Source organism: Gymnogyps californianus, chromosome 9 (assembly GCF_018139145.2).
Source record: "Gymnogyps californianus isolate 813 chromosome 9, ASM1813914v2, whole genome shotgun sequence".
NCBI lineage: Eukaryota > Metazoa > Chordata > Aves > Accipitriformes > Cathartidae > Gymnogyps > Gymnogyps californianus.
Genome location: NC_059479.1, coordinates 21,364,654 through 21,386,228, shown reverse-complemented (window position 1 = coordinate 21,386,228; position 21,575 = coordinate 21,364,654). Strand labels below are relative to the sequence as shown.

Genomic DNA, 21,575 nt, shown 5'->3' with positions numbered 1-21,575 from the left:
TAAACAAGTCTGGATGATCACCAGGCTGACACTGGGGTCCCCACAAAAAAAGACCCTGAGTCCACACCTACACACACACCCCGCAACAAAAAAATCCCTCTCAAACCAACCCCCAGAATTCTGCGTGATTTTGATGTGAATTATCTTCCAGCCTCTGAAAAGGCAACTGTTTGGTAGCAATTAGCCACTGGAACACTTAACCACAAAACTAGGAATATTACTAGTACAGGATGCTGCAGCCAGACCTCGTAATCTCTAGATGAGGAAATGGCTGAAGTATGAAGCATGTTAGCTGTGTTTTAGGTAGAGCTGTGGCTTTTTTGGCAGCTGTTTTAGTAAGTAATGTAGAGCTATTGTAGTGCAACACAATTCTGGTAAGCAGAATTGAAAATAAAATACTCTAGCATTCCTTTAAATTTCTGTACCATTCTAAGCTCTTTTGCTGTTAATAAAAAGGCAGCATTTCCTGACCCACGGAGAACATTCATCAGCCAGCACCAGGACACGCTGCTAACTGTGCCCCACAGCCCCTACTTGCCAGTTCAAAAAGTTAACTTTGAGCCTAAACAGCCCTGGCAAAAATGCATGTATCAATGCGCAGAGGTACCTCTGTGTAACTTATTTATGGATTTGATAACTGGCCACATACATCAATTAATGTAATTTTCACGTACATCAAAGTGGCCAACATGGCCACGATAGCCATTGCTAATGCTGAATAATCCCGTTACTAAAAGGGTAAGCACAAACATGCAAAAAACTTGACTCCATACCAGAATTATCAGTCGGTGTTTCTAATTTTAAAAAAAAAAAAAGTTGACTTCAGGAGACAAACTAATACGAGATGATAAAACACCAAGACTTAGCTACAATAACCATTTGTGTAGAAAAAAGCAAGGCTGTCTCAGTGACAGCAGAAGAAAGGAGGCATTATTCATAGCTAAAGCCTGAAAGTGGAAGATACTCACTTCGGTGCTTGACAGCAACTGTTTGGGATATGACAGATGGCACTCGTGACTGAGGTGGAAACACACTTGATGACTCCATCATGGAGACTGTACTTCTTAAGTCTGTTCCATTTTAAAGTTCATAAAATAAGTCACATGCTTTTCTGGTTCCTTTAAGAGGTTAGTCTAGTGAATGATTGTTTCAGAGAAAGGATGAAAAAATCCTGTGGTATATACTCCCTTTTCCGAGAAATGTCTGTGCAAGTCAAGTGCTTCTCCAGAGGCAGAACTACAAAGGCCAAGGTCCTAACCGCCACCAATTGCTTTGTAAAATCATTTTGTGTGCGTGTTTTGTTTTTTTAAAAACAGCACAGCAGCTCATAATCAAATTAGCTATTCAGGGGTCATTTTCATCATGCTTTGACTTTTTACCTGGCTCCTCCATCTTGAAAAGCCATTATTAAATTACCAAGTTAAATGTACAGCAATTAGAGATTTGAGGAGACAAACCAAAAGCCAAGCTTGCAACCCTCTCGACAGAGGATTTTATTACCATATTCTCTTAAGGAAGGAAGGAAAATAGAAGTGTCAAGAGTTTTAAGGAAATAGGACCAACACCAAAAGTGCTGCATGAACTTCAAATAAAACTGTAAGGAGTCACTTCTTCCTACTATGTTTTTGCTTCCATGGTTACTTAAAAGGGATACCAAAGGAAATATACTTTTCCCCCCCCCTCCCAATTTGGCAGTCAATCCCCTTTTCACCACCACCACTTAGCTATGTACAAAGAAAAAAAATAAATCAATCACTAAACAGTAGCATGGGCCCATAGAATTAATTTCAACTTTGGCAAATGGCAATTGCGCCGCTGTCTGAAGCTACTGACTTCACCTCCTTATCTAAAGCAGGCTATGTTTGAATTTGGAGGACAAACTCCCTACAAGATCTGGCAGTCATGCCTTTCAGAATTCAGCTCAGAGACCCAAAAGCTGAAGTCACATTAAAGTCAGGCAGATTTGTTAAGTAAGTGTCTTTGCTGGTTTTTCAGAGCCTCCGGCACTGAGCCAGCATAACCCGCACTGGTGCCCTTGTTTGTTACCCCAGCACAGGGCTGGGCCACCATGATGCCCCCAGGGATGCGGGCAGGGCCCTACTCACACCCACTTCTTGTTGATTTTGCACATACAGTGCAAATTTCTATCAAGGACAGAGTCTGTGCAGACAGTCATTAGAAAGAACTGCAGTTCACATGCCCAGACTATTCAATGTTTTCTTCCTAAACTTACCAACGAAAACACAGCTAGAGCTTTCCACTGCGCTTCATTCTCATGCTGAAAGCTTCTGCTACTTTCTCATAGAAGGCTGGAGCAGACTCATCCCACACAAGACAACTACATTTGTTTGGTCCAGGCTGTTGGATCAATCATAGAATATGAGGTTGGAAGGGACCTCAAGGATCATCTCGTCCAACCTTTCTTGGCAATAGCCCAGTCTAGACAAGATGGCCCAGCACCCTGTCCAGCCGAATCTTAAAAGTGCCCGATGTTGGGGAATCCACCACTTCCCTGGGGAGATTATTCCAATGGCTGATTGTGCTCGTGGTGAAAAATTGTCCTCTTGTGTCCAATCGCCATCTCCCCAGGAGTAACTTGTACCCATGACCCCTCCTCTGTTCCCTGTGACTCCTTGTAAAAAGGGAGTCTCCATCTTCTTTGTAGGCACCCTTTAAATACTGGAACAGGGTGATAAGGTCTCCCCTAAGCCTTCTTTTCTCAAGGCTGAGCAAACCCAGTTCTCTCAGCCTTTCCTCCTACGGCAGGCTTCCCAGGCCTTTGATCATCTTTGTGGCCCTTCTCTGGACCCTCTCTAGCCGGTCCACATCTTTTTTGCACAGCAGGGACCAAAACGGAACACAGTATTCCAGGTGTGGCCTGACAAGTGCTGAGTAGAGCGGGATGACAAATTCTTTATCTCTGCTGGTGATGCCCTTGTTGATAGAACCCAGCATCCTGTTGGCTTGCTTTGCTGCAACAGCACAATTGTCAGGAACCAGTCGGGACCTCGAGGGCATAGGCAAAATTAATTGAAAAAAGTAGCACTAAATCTACTCCTTCAGAAACTTATAAAAAGGTCATAATGTGTGCATTATGTTCACCAAGTGTTCTATCAGTAAAGACTAAAGTTTTACTTACCTGGAGGTGCACAGATATATTCTTCACGAAACTTCCCTACAAGAGAGAGATACCTAAATAACAATTGATTTTTTAGTAGCATACCCAGATTTGTGCTAGGCTTAGACTACAAACAGAAGAAAAAGATGTATCTTAAAGTTTAAGAATACACTGTGCCACTTTATCCACAACCCGACAGAAAGACTGTTTTAGACAAGTCCAGATTTGGAATTTTCTCCTGTTTCTGTAGCAGAAGAAACTGTCTCAGGAACAACATGCTAGACCAAAACATCACAACTATAAATTCAGAGGAACAAGCCAGGCTATCACCATACACTTTCTGAAACCAGTTACACAAACGATAAATTACAGCATGGCAAACAAGTGAAAAGCTTTCTCCCACAACATGTAGAGCTCGACAGACAGCCACAGTAGGAAGGGATTTGTTTTGCTTTGTTTTCAAACTGCTCTAGAAAGGAAAAACGCAACCCTACTTTTATGAAGTATACTAAAGAGAAAACAAGCACTGCCAGCGAGGGGAGGGAGAAAGAAGGGGAACATTCAGAAAAATGGAGGTTTTAAGCAGATTTTACAGGACCTAGACTCACTTCAGCCTTCCCTTCTCAAAAACACATTCACTGCTAAAGCTTATTCCAAGAGGGGGGCGGGGGGAGGAAAAAAGGGTGCTGTACATTCAGGTAAAGAAGTGCTGCGCATTTCTACAGCTTCCTCCCCACCGCCCGCCCTTTGAGGGGTATGAACATACCCCTTGTTCATATCTTACTGGTAAAGTAGGAAAAGCAGGGTCATCCTCTCCTTCAATTTCATAGAAAGTTATAGTTTCTTCTGGTCCTTGAGGCTCCTCTCCATTCCCTGGTACAAACCCATACTGACATTCCTTGTTCACACACTGCATCTGACGGCGGCTACGGCTGTACGAGCTTCAAAAACAAGAAAGGAGGTTAAGAATCACCGCTGCCTGGAGTTTCACCTTGGTTTCGTTGCTCAGTTTTAACCCTGGTCGTCTTGGAGAGGCACAGTAAACCCACTGTTCCATCTTGTGCCATTAACAGCCAACTCAGCCCTCCACATACCACCATCCTCCCCAGCTCTCTGAGCAATGGTTTGTAAAGAGGTTTATATTCACTTACCAGGACCTGCAGGAGAAATTGTCATAGCTCTGATAGCATCTCTTTCCTGGACTGGGGTAGAATGCTATTTGAGGGCCAACCATGTTGTGCCTGTTTATAAATCGGGCAGATCCCCTAAGTTTAAAGGGTAAAAGGTGCAATTACCAGGAAGTGCCTCTCAGATGGAACGCAGTTGTAGTTTTACCTATTAAACAGCACAAACTCTCTCCCCACTAGTCTGCAGCAAGAACGAACAGAAAACAAGTGGTGACCTCAGGCAGGTTTGCAAGGCTTCGTACCTTGGCATCCCAAATCCACAGTTATGTCTCTGGGGAGGATTCTGAGGATGATAGGGTTCGTAAGGTGCCATGTTTCCACCACCCTGCGAGCAGTGAACTGGAGGAGAGCGCCCCTCGCTACTGCCAAAAATAACTTCCCCCTGTGCTCCCTGCCAGAGAAGGCAGAAATAGCTGAAGCTCTTGTACATGATGCAGTGGCACCACAGGTAACCATAACTGAACTCCAACTCATATCCAGAGCATTTCTGCTCCAGTCTGAGCGCTACACATTAGGACAAGCTGAATCTTGCTATCAAGAGGACATGCATGCTGAATAACCAAGTTTTCTTTTACAGTCCCAACTAATATCTCAACTCAAGAGGAAAATTAACAGTAGGAAACAGGGGGAGAAGGGAGCTGCCATGAGCTTCTGCCTTCTGAAAAGGACTTTCTACCAAAACACTTGGCACTGATGGCTAAAGGTGCCGAGGGGGGAGCCCAAAGCAGGCACCTCCAATTCCCATGCAAATTCAGGGGCAACTGTCCCCTTCAAAACATGAAAGCAAGAAGTCAGCAGGGAAGTTACAACTACTATTAAGTCATTTTAAGCCACAGCAAGTGATACTTTCTGGTTTTTAAAACCTTTTAACATTTGTCTTGGATAGGTAGGAAAAAAAACCACAATGGGAGGGGAAGATGTAACCGAAAACTTAGACATCCAAGTCCATAGCCATAGTATGTACACTCTACCTGGCCTCCCTATAGAAAGGGGAGATACTACGACTGGCTGAACTGCTGTTTGTGGGGGAGCTGCTGTTGTGACACTGGCTGGAGTGGAGGCAGCAGAATTTGAGGAGAAGCCTGTAGCTGGAGCAGCATAAACACCTGTTGAGGTTGAGATTGCTGCAGAGTTCACCAACACCTGGAAAAGAGTCAGAGTATTCAGCAGACTGCCTTTACAAGGTAGTAAACGATTTGTTAAACATGTGTTTTTGTTGGTTTTTCAGGGCCTGCACTGGTGCCCTTGTTTGTTACCCCAGCACAGGGCTAGGCCACCATGATGCCCCCAGGGATGCGGGCAGGGCCCTACTCGCACCCACTTCTTGTTGATTTTGCACGTACAGTGCAAATTTCTATCAAGGACAGAGCCTGTGCAGACAGTCATTAGAAAGAATTGCAGTTCACATGCCCAGCCTATTCAATGTTTTCTTCCTAAACTTATCAACAGAAACACAGCTAGAGCTTTCCACTGCGCTTCATTCTCATGCTGAAAGCTTCTGCTACTTTCTCATAGAAGGCTGGAGCAGACTCATCCCACACAAGACAACCACATTTGTTTGGTCCAGGCTGTTGGATGACCTAATTGTCAGTAACATAACCTGCCAGTGATAAATGACTACTCATTTTCATGTGTTCAATGCTTTTATTTTGTGCTATCAGTGCAAATTAAACACCAAGACTACCACCATTTGTGCAACAGCTTTCACAAAACAAATCTTACAAACATACAGCAATATACAACAGATCAAAACAGTATTCTTACACTTTCAAGAGTCATGAAACTTACGCAGAATGAAATTCAACAGAAGAAATACAGCTATTACCAATATGTGACCGCTAGCGGCAAAGAAGTTTTGTTTTGCGAAATCTGAGAAAGCCAACCTATTTCAAGCATTTTTGTCCTCTAATGACCCTGTGCCCAATTTTTACCTGTAGTTGCAATAGCAGCCTATTTCAGTGCTTAAACAAGAACCAGGTGTCTAAGTGTTCCAGTGCAACCCCTCACGGAGGTACATGATGCAACCTTCCTTTAGCAATGGCCTATGTTTTTACACATACTTTATGTACTCAAATTCAAGCTTTGTGTTCCCTGCACTATAGTTTGTGTACTCTTTTCCTATGCTTTCTTACATAATTGACTAAAACATCATCTTGTCAAGTCATCTATCACTAGCATAAACCTAAAGAGAAACATGAAATTTGAATGCCATTTAATCAACTGACCCAGCCCACTAAGACAGGGTAACATTTACAAAACAATATTAACATATAGTTGACAAACAAGAAACAAGAGAAACCAAGGGCAAGCAGCAAGCTTATAGCTCCCAGATTTACATTCCTTGAGGTACGTCATGAGGTGCAGGGTTAGGTGAGGCAATATAGCTGACTTGGTGCAGTGGTCCAGAACTTACAGCATTAGCAATCTGTGGAGAATTTCCATAGGGTGGATTTACTGGATGCCAGGTACTAATATAGCGATAGGCAGGTACTAAAGAATCAAACCCAGGAAGAGATTGCTGGCTGAAGGGGTCTGACACAACTGGGTAATATACTGGCCCGTAGGACAGGGGTGGAGGCTCTGCATTTTGAAAGTTACCTTAAAAAACAGAAGAAAAACACACACACTTACCATATTTTATCAAATCTATGGCCTTTTTATGCAGACTTTCATTACCATGAACACAGCGTTATTTTGGTGGCCAAAAGGGAAAATCCATTTAGATGACAATTTTATGCCCATGTATGTCCCTCCTAAAAGAGGGGTCAAAATCATTTTGGGTCCTAAGTTAAACGAGTGGACAACTTGCTCATCTTCTCACTAAACCCTGTTCAAGAATCGCTTAGCAGCATTCTGTTTTGGAGTGACAGCTTTTTCAAGAGGGACTCAGGTAAAGAGCTAATATATTCTTCCCTTTTTGATCTCTGACCATATGACACTAATCTATGCACAAGAACCACCCTAGCTGAACCGGCTTCGGCATTAGCAGAGCAATAAGCCTGTATGCCTCTGAGCAACAGTTTTGTTAGGATGCGCTCCTTTCCAACACGGACCGTTTGCCATGTTCCATAGATTTTAATGAGCTAGGCATCTGACCTTTTTGACATCTTTCTCCTCATTTAATACAATCCTCCTGTTTACTGCCAAGTGTATCTGCAAGCTTGTTACCAAGCTGCTAGGTAAAACTAAGTTTTGCTGTGAATTTTACACACAGTAAGAGACACAGCTAGCAACAAGGGCTACTCAAGAGATAACAGCTCAGCATGCTGAGCCTAAAACCAAGGTTTGCAACATCTGCCTTTTAAAAATTCCCGTGGAGTTGAAGCACCGATGCTTAGTGCTTGTCAAAACTCAGCTGCCTCCTTTACTTCAGATACAAGCATTCTGTTTTGATACCATGACTATTTGCTTGTCAGTAAGCAAAGAGATTCCTTCACAGTTTTAGGAAAAGTTCTCCCAAGTTAAAGTTAGCGTACCTAGTACAGGCCTAGAAAGGCTTACTGCTTCCCTTTTGTGGCTTTAGAAAGCCCTTGACACATTGGTGGCTACGCCAGTGACTCTGACATCCTTTAAGTAGTACCGCAGATGGCAGAGGAACTTGTGATAACCCCTTACAAGGTTTACTCTATGTCCTCCCAACCTCACACTTCCTACAGGATAGCAAAGCTGCAGGCAATCAGCTCCTATGGAGCAGTCATGCTCCGAAAACCTATTCCCTTATTTCTCATTAGTTGTGTATGTGGTCTTACACTCAAATACTAACCATTTGCAGGTGCTTCCAGGGGAACCTGGTGGACTTCAGTTCGCCCAGCATCAGTGTAGAGCTGAGGTACTGACTGATCTAGGACAGGAGCTGGCTCAGCATATGCTGGATAAACTTCCACAGGTGATGGTGGCAGCACTGGCTGTACATACACCATGGAAGGCCAATAGCTCTGATGATAATACTTTGAGAAAAGGAAAAAAATACAAGGTCATGCATACAACCACATACTCTCCATCCTTCCTCCAAATCACTACTAGTTTCAGATCTAAAGTTAGGAAGAAATGCATTTCTTCCTTCCTAGCTCCTTAAGATACTACACACACCAAAAAAATCAATACAGCCTACCAGAAAAGATACTGCAATACCTGCAGCAATAGCCACCTCAGTTCCACATTGCTCTTGTGTCAGAAATCTTTACAGAGAAAGACGATTCCCACCTATCGACTTTATCATATTCAAAGAGATTTCTCCTATTTCTTCAGTTAAGAAGCTGACTTTAACTTCTTTTACTTCCCTGAGCACTGCATATGACTGCTGGTGCAGAGACAACTCTTCAGCAGCGCAACAGCTCCCAGAACACAGAGAAATAGTGCGAACTGGTCTGAACGCAGCTGTACAAGTCCTAGAAGGCTCAAACTACACATCTCTAAATGGTCTTCGATGTCTTGTCCAAGTACACAAATTTTCTTGAGAATGCCTCAGGTTCCTCCCCTTATCTTCACGGAAAGAACAATATTTATCCACCATCCTCCCCAAAAACAAACCACCACCACAACCCAAAGTAAAACAACTAAACATACATACTAGTGTGCTTCACATTTTGAGTTAGAACTTCACTTCCTGAGCTATACTTTAATCCCCACCAAGCAAGCCTATACGTATTAATAGTCAAGTGCACAGGATGCACATTTAGCACACTTGGAAGTCTTAAACACATCAGGGCATTTGTCAAGAAAAACAGCAGTTTTTACAGGCAATTTACTATACTCATTTTAAAAGCACTTACTTGCAATCCCAGATTAAAATAATACCGCAAGACCTTTGTATCTGAAATTAAAAGGATATAACATTAAAGAGCAGAAGAGCATAAACCGAGAAGCAAAAGAAATTTACACGCATTAGGAGTATTTTATTTGAAGTTACTCTTACTTAATGAGAGTATTTTAGCCCTACTTTTTCTTTGAAGTTTCAAGGGTAAAGAATATATCTTGAATAAAAAGATAAACTAGTTTAACAACTATTTATAAGTTAATCCAGTTAGATATTTGTGCAATAGTAGAGCATTTGTCTGACCAACTTCTTATTGAACTGCAACGATTATATTAGCTTTAATTTTGGTTTATTCATCTTGATTACTCAAGTGAGAATTGTCAGGGTTGTTACAAGTCTCCACTGTCTAAGCAACTACGACTTAAGCAATTCTGGCTTCCTATTAAGGTTGGGGTTTTAGAGGAAAAAGTATTTTATCAAATAAGAATTTGATTATGAGCCCCTAAATTAAGTTCACCACTAAAAGCACCCCCTCCCTTACCTCACTACAGAAATGAGAAAGGGTTTGGAAGCACGCAGACAGGCAGGAGCAGCCTTCTCACACACCAGTGACGATTCACCCCCAACAGACACACATTAGATACACACTCTGCATACATATTGCAAATACCCATACCAGGCTGGATATGAGACAACGGGCCAATTCCATAGAGACTCCAGCTTCACACTGCTTCTGCCCAGTCTTACGTCTGGCTCTGCCACTATCTCCACCTTCAGAGCTTTGTTGAGCAATGACCACAGAGACATGTCAATGGGGACAACATACGCGGCAATCCTAAGACCTTCTGACCTAGTTTTGAGGGTCCCCCCAATTGTTATAGCAAGACAGAAAATGGGGTGGTGGGGGAGTATAAGGAATATGTTCCTTCCTTCCCCTTCCTCACAAGGGTACTCCATTCCCTGCTTTCTTGCAAGTAGTCTTTTACTTCTGTCTTCCACGTACTGAATAATTTGCCCCCAGGCAAATACACGATATGATGAGAAGCAATCCCAGATGTGTGGAGGAACTTTGAAACCACTCTCCAAGAACAACAGGGTTTTGAACTTGGAAACAGATTTCCAACTGTCCAAAAACAGTGAAGCAGTTTTAAACCTTTAAAGTTGACCATTGAAAGGAAAAAAAGAAAGTGCATGTTTTAATCCTATGATGCAGTTCTGGAACAGTGCATGATAAAAATTGTTGATTTCTCAGATTCAAATACAGATTTGTTTTGAAGGCTCAGGCAGAACAAGTCACCTATTCCACAGCAGTAGGTTTGCGTGTGTGCACACAGGCAGACTTTGCTTTCGTACTGCTGGGAGCTGAAAGGGAAAGCAGGGAGACAACTCAAAAGCAGCGAGCCACTAAGGGCTTCAACTTCGCAACACCTCCAGAGTAACCACATATACCATCTTCTTACCACCTCCCCACTTCCCCCTAGACCAGGGCCTCGGCTCCACATTGTTTCCCTGTCCACCCATCTACCACACATGCACACTTTCCCAGCCCTGCTCTTCCATGGTACTGCGTGTCGTATTTTGCTGCAGACAGGTACAGCGTCAGAAATGCAAACCCCAGTCTTGAAATGCAGGAGGATTTGTTCCTCTGTTGCTGTTGCCAATTCTCAACTCTTTTACTGTTCAGCATATTTAATCAGGGCAACGATCCACACAGCTATTTTAGGAAGTGCACACAGATCCTTCCTTACATCTAGCAGCTGTAAGCTTACTCCTGAAAGTGCTGGTGATTTGGCTGTGCCATTGACCACCGTCAGTAAAATATTAAAAATAACCTAAAGGCTCACATAAATGCCAACTTTTTAGTATCTAGCTGAAACCGCATCTACATTTGGAACAAGTTGGTTTTTTTTTTTTAAATCTGATTTTGTTCTTCAATTGTTTATGCAAATCTATGCAAAACAAGCCTAAGAGCTGAATGAAACAGCTGCTTCATAGCAGCGATAACAGTACAAAGGAAGAGCTGGGAGACTGAAGTGACAAACTGATACTGGAAATACTGACGTCTGTGGAATGCTGGAACAGAAGCCAGTACAGTAGGAGACCAGTTTTTGTTTATATTCCTCTTTTGAGATGTCTAGAAATCAAGTCAATCTTCAGTAAAACATGACTACCTTATGAAGCAATAGCTAAGCCAGAAAAAGTTAACCACACTGACATGAAAATATAAAGACCATGCTGACTACTGATAAAAATCTCATCTTGCAATGCATCAGGACAAAAATCATGACAAAATTTTTTACTGTGCTGATGGGAAGCTCTGGTCAATCCTGACCCCTACTGCAGTCTCTGGAACACAGTAATATCAAGTGATCTTTTATCAACAGCTCCTTCAAATACAAGGGAGCAGGCAAGGGTAGGACACTTAAGGTCACCATGTTAATAAACATGTTTCACAAGCCCTAAGCTCCATTAAAAAAAAGATCCAAGAGACTCTGAAGATTGGAACAAATGCAGATGTACCAAGTAATATGAAGGTACATAGGAGGTTTTCCTCCCAAGTCCAGGACTTCAGTCTGTTGACAAGTCACACTCCCAATCCAAATACCAGGCCTGCAAGTATCTTTAGCAAAGTGCACAGAACTCTAGGTCAAGTACACCCACATACTTTATCCTGCGCTACTCCACAGCTTCTGGATTTCTTAACTTAAACGCCATAGAGATTATACTACAGCAGTGTGACAACATAAATGCTACATGCAATTCCTTATTAACTACCAACCTTAAAATCCTTAAAAAAATTTCTAGAGTCTATGCCAAGGACAACATGGCCAATACTATGTGGAGTGACTCAGCTGAAGAGCTACAGGCAGGGTCTGAAGAGGTTATTAATCCACATCCACTCCAGATTCTTGTCAGTACACTTAACACCCAGTTCTCCCAAGTGCTGAAAGCCTTGGTTAAGGGCATTCAACTAAAGCTGAAAACCACTAACTCCGATGTGTGCATAGTATCACCTACAGTGATACTACTGCAGCAGGGAAGTGGAAAACAGAATATTCAAGATTAACAAAACCAGGAATTGAGAGCACCTGCAAGAGAGCAGAGTTACTGCAGAGCACATTAGCAGTACCTGTGAAAGCAGCAGGCCTTTGAGCAGCCGTGCCACAGCGTTTTGGAACCTGCTTTTCTCCAGATCAACTTCTGACGAGACAAGCATGTTACATGGTAAATGCAACTGAAAGACCCCACAGCATTTCAGCCCAAAGTTGTTCTGCAACCTACCAGATGTAGCTACCTGCACTGTAGATATCAAGCGTAGCTCTTCATCTTATCTGAAATTAGCCCTCTAGGATTAGTACATTGAGGAAAGTCCCAAACAGGGACAACAGAGCTACTTTAGATAACAATATGCTGAATCAAGCATGAAAAAATCTGCATTACTAAAATATTTTATACTCCATCTTCAAGTAATAGATTTTGGAACAAAAGCCAAGAGCTTTACATTCTGATGCAATAAAAGCTACAACTGCCATATACCTGAAATACAGTCAGTTACAAGGATAGGGTTTTTTGAGGGGGAGGTGGGGAGGAAATCAAGTCAGACAGTTACAGTGAAATTACACTTTTCAAAACAGTGCAAAAAGGAACACCTGGATTTCACAGACCCTGCATATATGCAGCCAGTTCTTTCCCTCACTCACCCCTGAATGAAAAGCTACTCTCTATACCAACAGAGAACACGAGAGATTCAGGAACTTGAACTAAAGGTAGTCAGTCTGATAAAATCACGTCATCTGCTGTAACTATAGACGGCTATTAGAATAAGCCAGCTGTGATGCACAGACTTTCAACATACCCAGTGTATGGGGGGATATTTAAAAAGCCTATGTACTTCAAGCAACATGCAGAGAGATACCCACTACTTGGACAACAAAAACGTAGTAAACAGCCAGCCAGTTTCACACTGCTGCTCTCCAGAGTAGGCTACAGCTTACCTCTAGCTCGGCCTCACTACTGCCAAAAATAGCTTCCCCCCATGCTCGCTGCCAGAGAAGGCAGAAATAGCTGAAGCTCTTGTACATGATGCAGTGGCACCACAGGTAACCATAACTGAACTCCAACTCATATCCAGAGCATTTCTGCCCCAGTCTGAGCACTACACATTAGGACAAGCTGAATCTTGCTATCAAGAGGACAAGCAAGTTTTCTTTTACAGCTCTTTTAAGTTTCTAACCCTTAGCGCAACTTGAGCCAATGCACTGTCAAAAGGCTGCGCAAGGGGACATGCACAGGGTAGAGCATTTTCTACAGCTGTCCAAAACTACACACAAACAACAATCCTTATCAGCTAAGACAAGACACTGCACCACAGAAGAGTTTTATCTGCCTCTTGAGATGTGTGCAGTGATGCAACGGTGGCATGCTTGGGCCTCGCAGCATTCCCCACCTAGAGAAAAACAAGTTACATAGCGTAACAGCAAGCAGTGCTGCTATTCCTGTAGCCGAGAGGCACTTAGCTTGCGATAAGGACAGCAGACAGCTTCATCTTTGGGTTATTAAACAAAGCTCTGTGAATTACAGGCTCTATTTATGCCTTGTCAGCCATAAACACGACAGAATGAGGGGACAAATTAATAACAAAGAAAATCAAATACATATATGCCTGTTGCACTGCTTACCAAGCTTGGCTGTCTGATGCAACCTTGCATGGTATGCCGATATTCTTAAATTGTAAGAGCAAGTTGACTAAAGATTACCACTTTCGAAATGAAGTCCACGTTCAGCTGATAAAGCCGAAAGCTGTTTCTGAGCTGCTCTGCTGGTAGGTACTACGTTGGTCTTTGCACGCTTGTTGCTTAACAGCTGAAATGTACCTTAAACACTGTCATAATTGATGACAGTTTACGAAAAGGCTAGGCACCCAAGGAACAAGACATTTTATTCCTGGTTTATGATACCACAGAATGACATCTTCAAGCCCTACAGGAAAACAACACAATATCCCACTGAACTGTGCAACAGCACAACTTTATAAATACACAGATTTTTTTTTTAATCAGTTATCAGAAAAATGATTACTCCACCAAGAACCAGTGTAATACAGGCCAAGCACCCTCATTTCTTTAGGATGCTGTCTAAAGCTGCAGTCATCACATATTTGAGCCAGATATGAATCTGCTATTCAGAACTGGGCATTAAAACATTTTTAGCATAAGCATCCGTAATATTATTTCTCACTCCCTGCAAGCTGCAAAAAGCCATTTCTTCTCACTACAGGTATTCTGTTAAGTTTCCATGGAGAACACAAGTCAGAAGCGTGCTGCAGAGCAGCAGTAGTAAAAGCACAAAATACCATTGTTACCTCGAGGCAGATCACTGCCACTGGGATCACAAGAGTAAGGTGGAAGAACGGCACCAGCTTCTCCCACCTCACTGACTGGAGGAAGAGGAGCTGAATAAACTGGGAATGGCACTGAAGAAACTGCTACAATGAGAAGGAAACGAAAGTCAACTCAAATTTGCAATGGCACATCAAATGAGCAAGATGCTAAGTTACACAATTAAGCATGCACTTCTTTGTCATCTCAGTGCCCCTAAATACAAGCTTTAACACAGTTCTCTTTAGTCATCACTTTAGAAGAATCCAGAAGCAATTTAAAACCAGATGGGAAGATTCCAGTCTCACAAGCCTTAACCGTACGTCTATCTGCAAGCTTCATATTCCAGTTAAGAATGAATGTCTTTTTCAACCATTTCTCCATACTAGAAGGCAGGCCAGACTTTCCTTACATAACTCTGTCTGAGAACAACAGGGAACAGACTAATCATTTTAAGTCATCACAAGTGTGACAATAAGCCCACAAAAATAGGGGAAGGTTCAAGACATGTCAGGCCAAATGCCAGGTCTGTCATTTTGGACAGACTACTGTTAAATATTCATTAGGTGGCCCCCACCTCTAACACACCAGCAGGTTATTTGTAATGGCATCAGCAAGTAGACAGCTTAGAGAACTGTGCTGACTAAACTCTCATGCAGAGTGGAAAAAAACAAACCAAGGAGAAAAAAGGAGAAGAGGGAGACAGAATTGAGCAGAATTGAAGGTGGAGGGTTTTTTGGATGCTACATGAAGAGTTACAGAAGACATGAGAAGTCCTCTAAGAAGGGTAAAATCATTTTTTCTTAACAGACATTTCACAAGAACAAAGTAGAAACAGCATTTCAGGTGGTAAGTGCACCACGTGACAAATCACAAATTTGATCTCCTTGCACAGAAATAACTAAGCACAGGAGCTAACTAAGGGCCACAAAAATGAATCGGACATTTGTGCGGATCCTGAACCATCACAGCCAGTGACTCTTTTGGAAGGGATAGTAAAGCCTCAGGACCAATCTCTCAACTCAAGAGGAAAATTAACAGTAGGAAACAGGGGGAGAAGGGAGCTGCCATGAGCTTCTGCCTTCTGAAAAGGACTTTCTACCAAAACACTTGGCACTGATGGCTAAAGGTGCCGAGGGGGGAACCCAAAGCAGGCACCTCCAATTCCCATAAAAAATTCAGGGGCAACTGTCCCCTTCAAAACATGAAAGCAAGAAGTCAGCAGGGAAGTTACAACTACTATTAAGTCATTTTAAGCCACAGCAAGTGATACTTTCTGGTTTTTAAAGCCTTTTAACATTTGTCTTGGATAGGTAGGAAAAAAAAAACCACAATGGGAGGGGAAGATGTAACCGAAAACTTAGACATCCAAGTCCATAGCCATAGTATGTACACTCTACCTGGCCTCCCTATAGAAAGGGGAGATACTACGACTGGCTGAACTGCTGTTTGTGGGGGAGCTGCTGTTGTGACACTGGCTGGAGTGGAGGCAGCAGAATTTGAGGAGAAGCCTGTAGCTGGAGCAGCATAAACACCTGTTGAGGTTGAGATTGCTGCAGAGTTCACCAACACCTGGAAAAGAGTCAGAGTATTCAGCAGACTGTATCTACAACTGGCTTCGACAAAGTCTATGGAAATATCCAACAGTTCAAAAATTCTCACTTCACATAAATGCATTTTGGAAATCCTAGCTGAAAAAGGCAGCTAACTATCCCAGTTCTCTAAAAATTGGCTTGAAAATACCAGTTTAGAGTTGCAGACACCTGCAAGACATCTACTTACCCTTCTGTTTTGCTTATATTTATAGGCAACTGTATTCTTTGCTACAAGATGCTGTAAGGGGCAGGTAGAGAGACCCCACAAACTGACACCAACCAAGCAGAGTGGTCACCGCTCCGCAGGGCTACCACAATAACGTACTAGATACTACCTTCTGGGGATAGCTGTAGGAAGCCACTCCGTCTTGAGGTGACACAGAGACTGGCCCTTCTTCCTGAAGGGATTCCAAAGCAAAGCATGGTCCATTTAAGAGGCAAAGAAGTCACAAGGCACACACACCAGACCCCTAAATTTTTTTCATTTATTTACGGACTATACACACACAGAGGATCTTTTCTAACTCAAGTAAAAGCAGTTTTATTCTGACATGCAGAGGACTGGCTTTCACACCCACTGTAGACCAGTAGGTGACTAAAGATTCAGTTTCAGATTAAAAAAAATAAGATACTCCAAAGTCACTTCTATCACAGGTGAGATCTCTCCAGTCCCTCAGTGGAGGAATAAGACTAACTGGAACAAGACTTGAAGGGTAGCATGATAAAAGCAAGTGCTGTCTGGAGCAGAAAAAGAAGAAACCTAAACAGCACTCAAATACGTGCTTTCTCTTTGCAGAGCGGAAGGTGGAAAATCATTATCTAGTACAATTCAGACTCTACTTGCAGAGTCAGACAAAAACCTCACCATTTAGGGAGGAAAGGCAGGGTGAAAATAAAAATGAAACCATCATTCCTTTCTTCCAAATGAAGTCTCTGACCTACTATGTTAAGCCTGCATCCAAGGACAGTTTCTATGAAGAATGCCACACACTTCAAGGATTCCTAATGTGAACAGACAGTGACTAAAGCTTACCAAGTTTGCTGTAGGTTCTGCTGAACTAAAGACTGTTGCAGTTTCACAGTCAGCATCTGGAGGGGAGGGCATAGGCAAAATTAATTGAAAAAAGTAGCACTAAATCTACTCCTTCAGAAACTTATAAAAAGGTCATAATGCATGCATTATGTTCACCAAGTGTTCTATCAGTAAATACTAAGTTTTACTTACCTGGAGGTGCATAGATATATTCTTCACGAAACTTCCCTACAAGAGAGAGAACAGGAAGCTTTGATTCAGGGGAAGAAAAACCCAAACAAAACCCAACAACTTAAAGCAAGTTACCACAATTATATTTCAGTGCATCCATTAATGAGCTGCTTTCAGTATCATCTTGTTTTGTGCAGAAGAGGTAAAGAAACACTCAAGATATGCTCATTTGGTTATTCCACCAAGTGTCAAGGTTGCCATTACCAAATTTACACCATGTATTTTTAAGCAGCAATTTGGCTTGCTACAGACCTACGCAATCACAAGGGTGATGACGTAGCAACCTTAAACAGAAGCGACACATTTCTATCAGACAATGAAGAAAAATAACGCGTTCACACACACGTTCAAAGCTCACAAACAGGTATTTAGGAGATGTGAGGAATCTCCTTTGAGAATCAAAAGCACACTGAAGATCTTCTAAACCTGTATTTTCTCTTCGCCCACTAATCCTTTAAGAACTCACCGTTTTCACTTGTTTCTTCTTCCTCCTCTGAGGAATTCAGGGTCTGCTTGTTAGGTGGAACAGAGCTTGGGCCTCTCCTTGCTACCCAAAATCCTGCTGGACCGTGGACAATGGGAGCAGGGCTACCCTGGCTCTAAAAAGCAAAGGCAGAAGCATGCATTTAGAAATAGTTTAAAGCCTCTCCATGCACCACACACACACACAGTAGAAACAGGCTGGTGGACCAAGCCTGCTGCAACCAAAACTTACTGGAATTGCCATTTGCGTGTCCGTTCCTACGCACCGTGACTGCAGCAAAACAGTTGCGGACACATTCCTTCCCTTTACCTTTTGTCCTGCCCAGCATACCGAAGGCAATTGACTGTTGAAGACCTACCACTGTCCTGTGCCATACAGGCAAGCTGCTCCCTCCCAGAACTCAGCCAGCTCAAACACAGCTGACAAGGAGGGAGCACACCCCAGACAACAGCCAAGACTGCCACCCCCAACACATACTCCTGCGGCCCTCATCCTGGCGCATTCCCACCACACCAACAGCAGATCAGTTCATCCGAATACTCTAGTTATCATGGAAAAAGGTTATCTTTAGTCACAATTAGCGAAAGCCGTGGGTGGCTGCCGGCACAGACACCGCTGTCTGCACTAACTTGACCCACACATGCAAGCCTGACTCTTTCAGAGAGCAGCACCCATCCAGGTTTCCCACAGGACTCCTTTAACACTTCACACGCCCTTTGTCTTTGCACTGAAGTCACTCCTTAGCCGCACCACAATTTAAAATACAGAGTTCTCTGAAGCAGGAATATAGGATTGAGACGCTCGAGTAAAAGAAGTTGATTCACTCTTTTGGGATGGCTAAGGTGACACCCAAAATTCTCCTCAGAAGACATGGTGACTACGAGATCGATAGAGTGCTCAGAGAGGCTTGTAAGATTTCCAAGGCTGAAGCAGAGGTGCTAAGTCAGAAGATTCTCCCACCAGGCCTCTAGTAGGATGGCAGAGTTTTCTGCGAGATGCATCTTTCCCCAGGAAATGTTATATTCCTTTACTAAACAAGACAAGGAAGAGACAGAGAAAAGGCTTTGGCATTGACAAGAACAAAGTCACTGAACGAACATGAAAAACTACTCATTAGGAGCTGCAGGTATACAGTCTAGCAATGGGGAGGAAAAGCTAGCAAGCTATATGGATTTCATGTCGAAAAAAAAAAGTGCAAGATAATCAGTCCTTATTCCTGGACACTCTTGGAGGAAAATCAGAGCAAAGATTACAGATCTAGCACACAAGGACAAATTAAACAATGGCTGCTGCTGGAACAGCCCTGAGCAGATTCCCCCTCTCTCATTGAAATACAAGCCTAACATTTGTTAAGTTCACTGCTTCAACACAGTAAAAAAATTCAAACTCACCAGGGTTGTTGGTTTGTTTTTGTTTGGTTTTGGTTTTTTTGGGTTTTTTTGTTTTTTGTTGTTTTTTTTTTTAAATTCTGCTTTCCTATTCTGATCCCTAAATAACAATTGATTTTTTGGTAGCATATCCAGGTTTGTGCTAGGCTTAGACTACAAACAGAAGAAAAAGATGTATCTTAAAGTTTAAGAATACACTGTGCCACTTTATCCACAACCCGACAGAAAGACTGTTTTAGACAAGTCCAGATTTGGAATTTTCTCCTGTTTCTGTAGCAGAAGAAACTGTCTCAGGAACAACATGCTACACCAAAACATCACAACTATAAATTCATAGGAACAAGTCAGGCTATCACCATACACTTTCTGAAGCTAGTTACACAAACGATAAATTACAGTGTGGCAAACAAGTGAAAAGCTTTCTCCCACAACGTATAGAGCTCGACAGACAGCCACAGTAGGAAGGGATTTGTTTTGCTTTGTTTTCAAACTGCTCTAGAAAGGAGAAACGCAACCCTACTTTTATGAGAGTATACTAAAGAGAAAACAAGCACTGCCAGCGAGGGGAGGGAGAAAGAAGGGGAACATTCAGAAAGATGGAGGTTTTAAGCAGGTTTTACAGGACCTAGACTCACTTCAGCCTTCCCTCCTCAAAAACACATTCACTGCTAAAGCTTATTCCAAGAGGGGGGCGGGGAAGGTGCTGTACGTTCAGGTAAAGAAGTGCTGCGCATTTCTACAGCTTCCTCCCCACCGCCCGCCCTTTGAGGGGTATGAACATACCCCTTGTTCATATCTTACTGGTAAAGTAGGAAAAGCAGGGTCATCCTCTCCTTCAATTTCATAGAAAGTTATAGTTTCTTCTGGTCCTTGAGGCTCCTCTCCATTCCCTGGTACAAACCCATACTGACATTCCTTGTTCACACACTGCATCTGACGGCGGCTACGGCTGTACGAGCTTCAAAAACAAGAAAGGAGGTTAAGAATCACCGCTGCCTGGAGTTTCACCTTGGTTTCGTTGCTCAGTTTTAACCCTGGTCGTCTTGGAGAGGCACAGTAAACCCACTCTTCCATCTTGTGCCATTAACAGCCAACTCAGCCCTCCACATACCACCATCCTCCCCAGCTCTCTCAGAGCAATGGTTTGTAAAGAGGTTTATATTCACTTACCAGGACCTGCAGGAGAAATTGTCATAGCTCTGATAGCATCTCTTTCCTGGACTGGGGTAGAATGCTATTTGAGGGCCAACCATGTTGTGCCTGTTTATAAATCGGGCAGATCCCCTAAGTTTAAAGGGTAAAAGGTGCAATTACCAGGAAGTGCCTCTCAGATGGAACGCAGTTGTAGTTTTACCTATTAAACAGCACAAACTCTCTCCCCACTAGTCTGCAGCAAGAACAAACAGAAAACGAGTGGTGACCTCAGGCAGGTTTGCAAGGCTTCGTACCTTGGCATCCCAAATCCACGGTTATGTCTCTGGGGAGGATTCTGAGGATGATAGGGTTCGTAAGGTGCCATGTTTCCACCACCCTGCGAGCAGTGAACTGGAGGAGAGCGCCCTGAAGGAACACTGTGCTGTAGCCGTGGTGGAAGAACTGGCTGACCCCTGCTATAAGCCACAGTCATAAAGACTTCCTTTCCACGAACTTTCTTAAGCATTCTCTTCCATGTTTTCATATCCATTTCTGCAGTTTCAGTTGGGGACAGAAAATATAAGATTTACACCTTAAACAGCTGATCCAGAGCTATGTTCTCTTTATCCTTTGAGAAGAGTCAGTATTTGGACACACGGAAAAGAGCGAGCCAATGGCCTATCCCAGAAAATGTGTATTTTAAGTATCCAAACTTTATACCTTTATTTTGAAGGCTCAAGCAGGCATTCTAAATTATGAGCAGAATACAAGCATCTCACATGTGAATACCTTCCCAACTTCAACTGATCAAACCAGTACTCTCAGTGTTAAAATCTATTTATGAAGGCTGCATTTATTTATTAAAAAAAATTCTCCAAATTAAACAAATACAATCCATATTTAATTGGCTGGGGAAGTCCTAGTCCATCCACGCATCTCTGCTAAGGCCAAATCAGACAAGTTTTTTGGTTTACAGACCCAGTCTTTATACATCGTTCTCAAGTGCCAAATTTCTTCTTGGTAATTTCGAGCACTACCAACTTTGCTATGTATTTTCAATGGATTTGCTCGTTTGCAAAGGCAAATTCATCCCTCTGTCTGAAGGATCACTTTACATCAAACCCCTGCAGTGACCAAATTTTATATCACAAGCTGAATTAAGTCACTTCCAATATCCAAAGGCTGCTACTGTTAAAACTGTCATGAGTGTCTCCCCAACTCCCCGCCCCCCCCAGCCCCAAGGGAAGGAACGCCTGTGGAAACCTTGTACA

At 42.7% G+C, this 21,575-nt stretch overlaps 2 protein-coding genes across 2 annotated transcripts in view; both read right to left on the bottom strand.

Annotated features, from left to right (window-relative positions):
• Positions 1–3,299: 3,299 nt before the first annotated feature.
• LOC127019806 (putative bifunctional UDP-N-acetylglucosamine transferase and deubiquitinase ALG13) lies at positions 3,300–4,618 on the bottom strand. The gene is made up of 4 exons (XM_050902036.1): positions 4,548–4,618; positions 4,270–4,383; positions 3,885–4,059; positions 3,300–3,362 (listed from the first exon to the last, which is right to left on the bottom strand). Exons 1-4 carry the CDS (start codon positions 4,616–4,618, stop codon positions 3,300–3,302), a joined length of 423 nt encoding a protein of 140 aa, XP_050757993.1.
• A 1,322-nt stretch (positions 4,619–5,940) lies between these two features.
• Positions 5,941–21,575, bottom strand: part of ALG13 (ALG13 UDP-N-acetylglucosaminyltransferase subunit) — a 32,341-nt gene continuing 16,706 nt past the window's right edge. Inside the window, exons 17-28 of the mRNA XM_050902035.1 lie at positions 20,619–20,856; positions 20,341–20,454; positions 19,972–20,128; positions 17,765–17,897; positions 17,260–17,295; positions 17,068–17,123; positions 16,370–16,432; positions 15,840–16,011; positions 14,424–14,546; positions 9,078–9,118; positions 8,069–8,252; positions 5,941–6,903 (exon numbers count right to left, since the gene is read on the bottom strand). Of these exons, the coding sequence (XP_050757992.1) occupies positions 6,638–6,903; positions 8,069–8,252; positions 9,078–9,118; positions 14,424–14,546; positions 15,840–16,011; positions 16,370–16,432; positions 17,068–17,123; positions 17,260–17,295; positions 17,765–17,897; positions 19,972–20,128; positions 20,341–20,454; positions 20,619–20,856 (1,583 nt within the window). The 3' untranslated portion in view covers positions 5,941–6,637. The remainder of the gene's footprint in view (positions 6,904–8,068; positions 8,253–9,077; positions 9,119–14,423; positions 14,547–15,839; positions 16,012–16,369; positions 16,433–17,067; positions 17,124–17,259; positions 17,296–17,764; positions 17,898–19,971; positions 20,129–20,340; positions 20,455–20,618; positions 20,857–21,575) is intronic.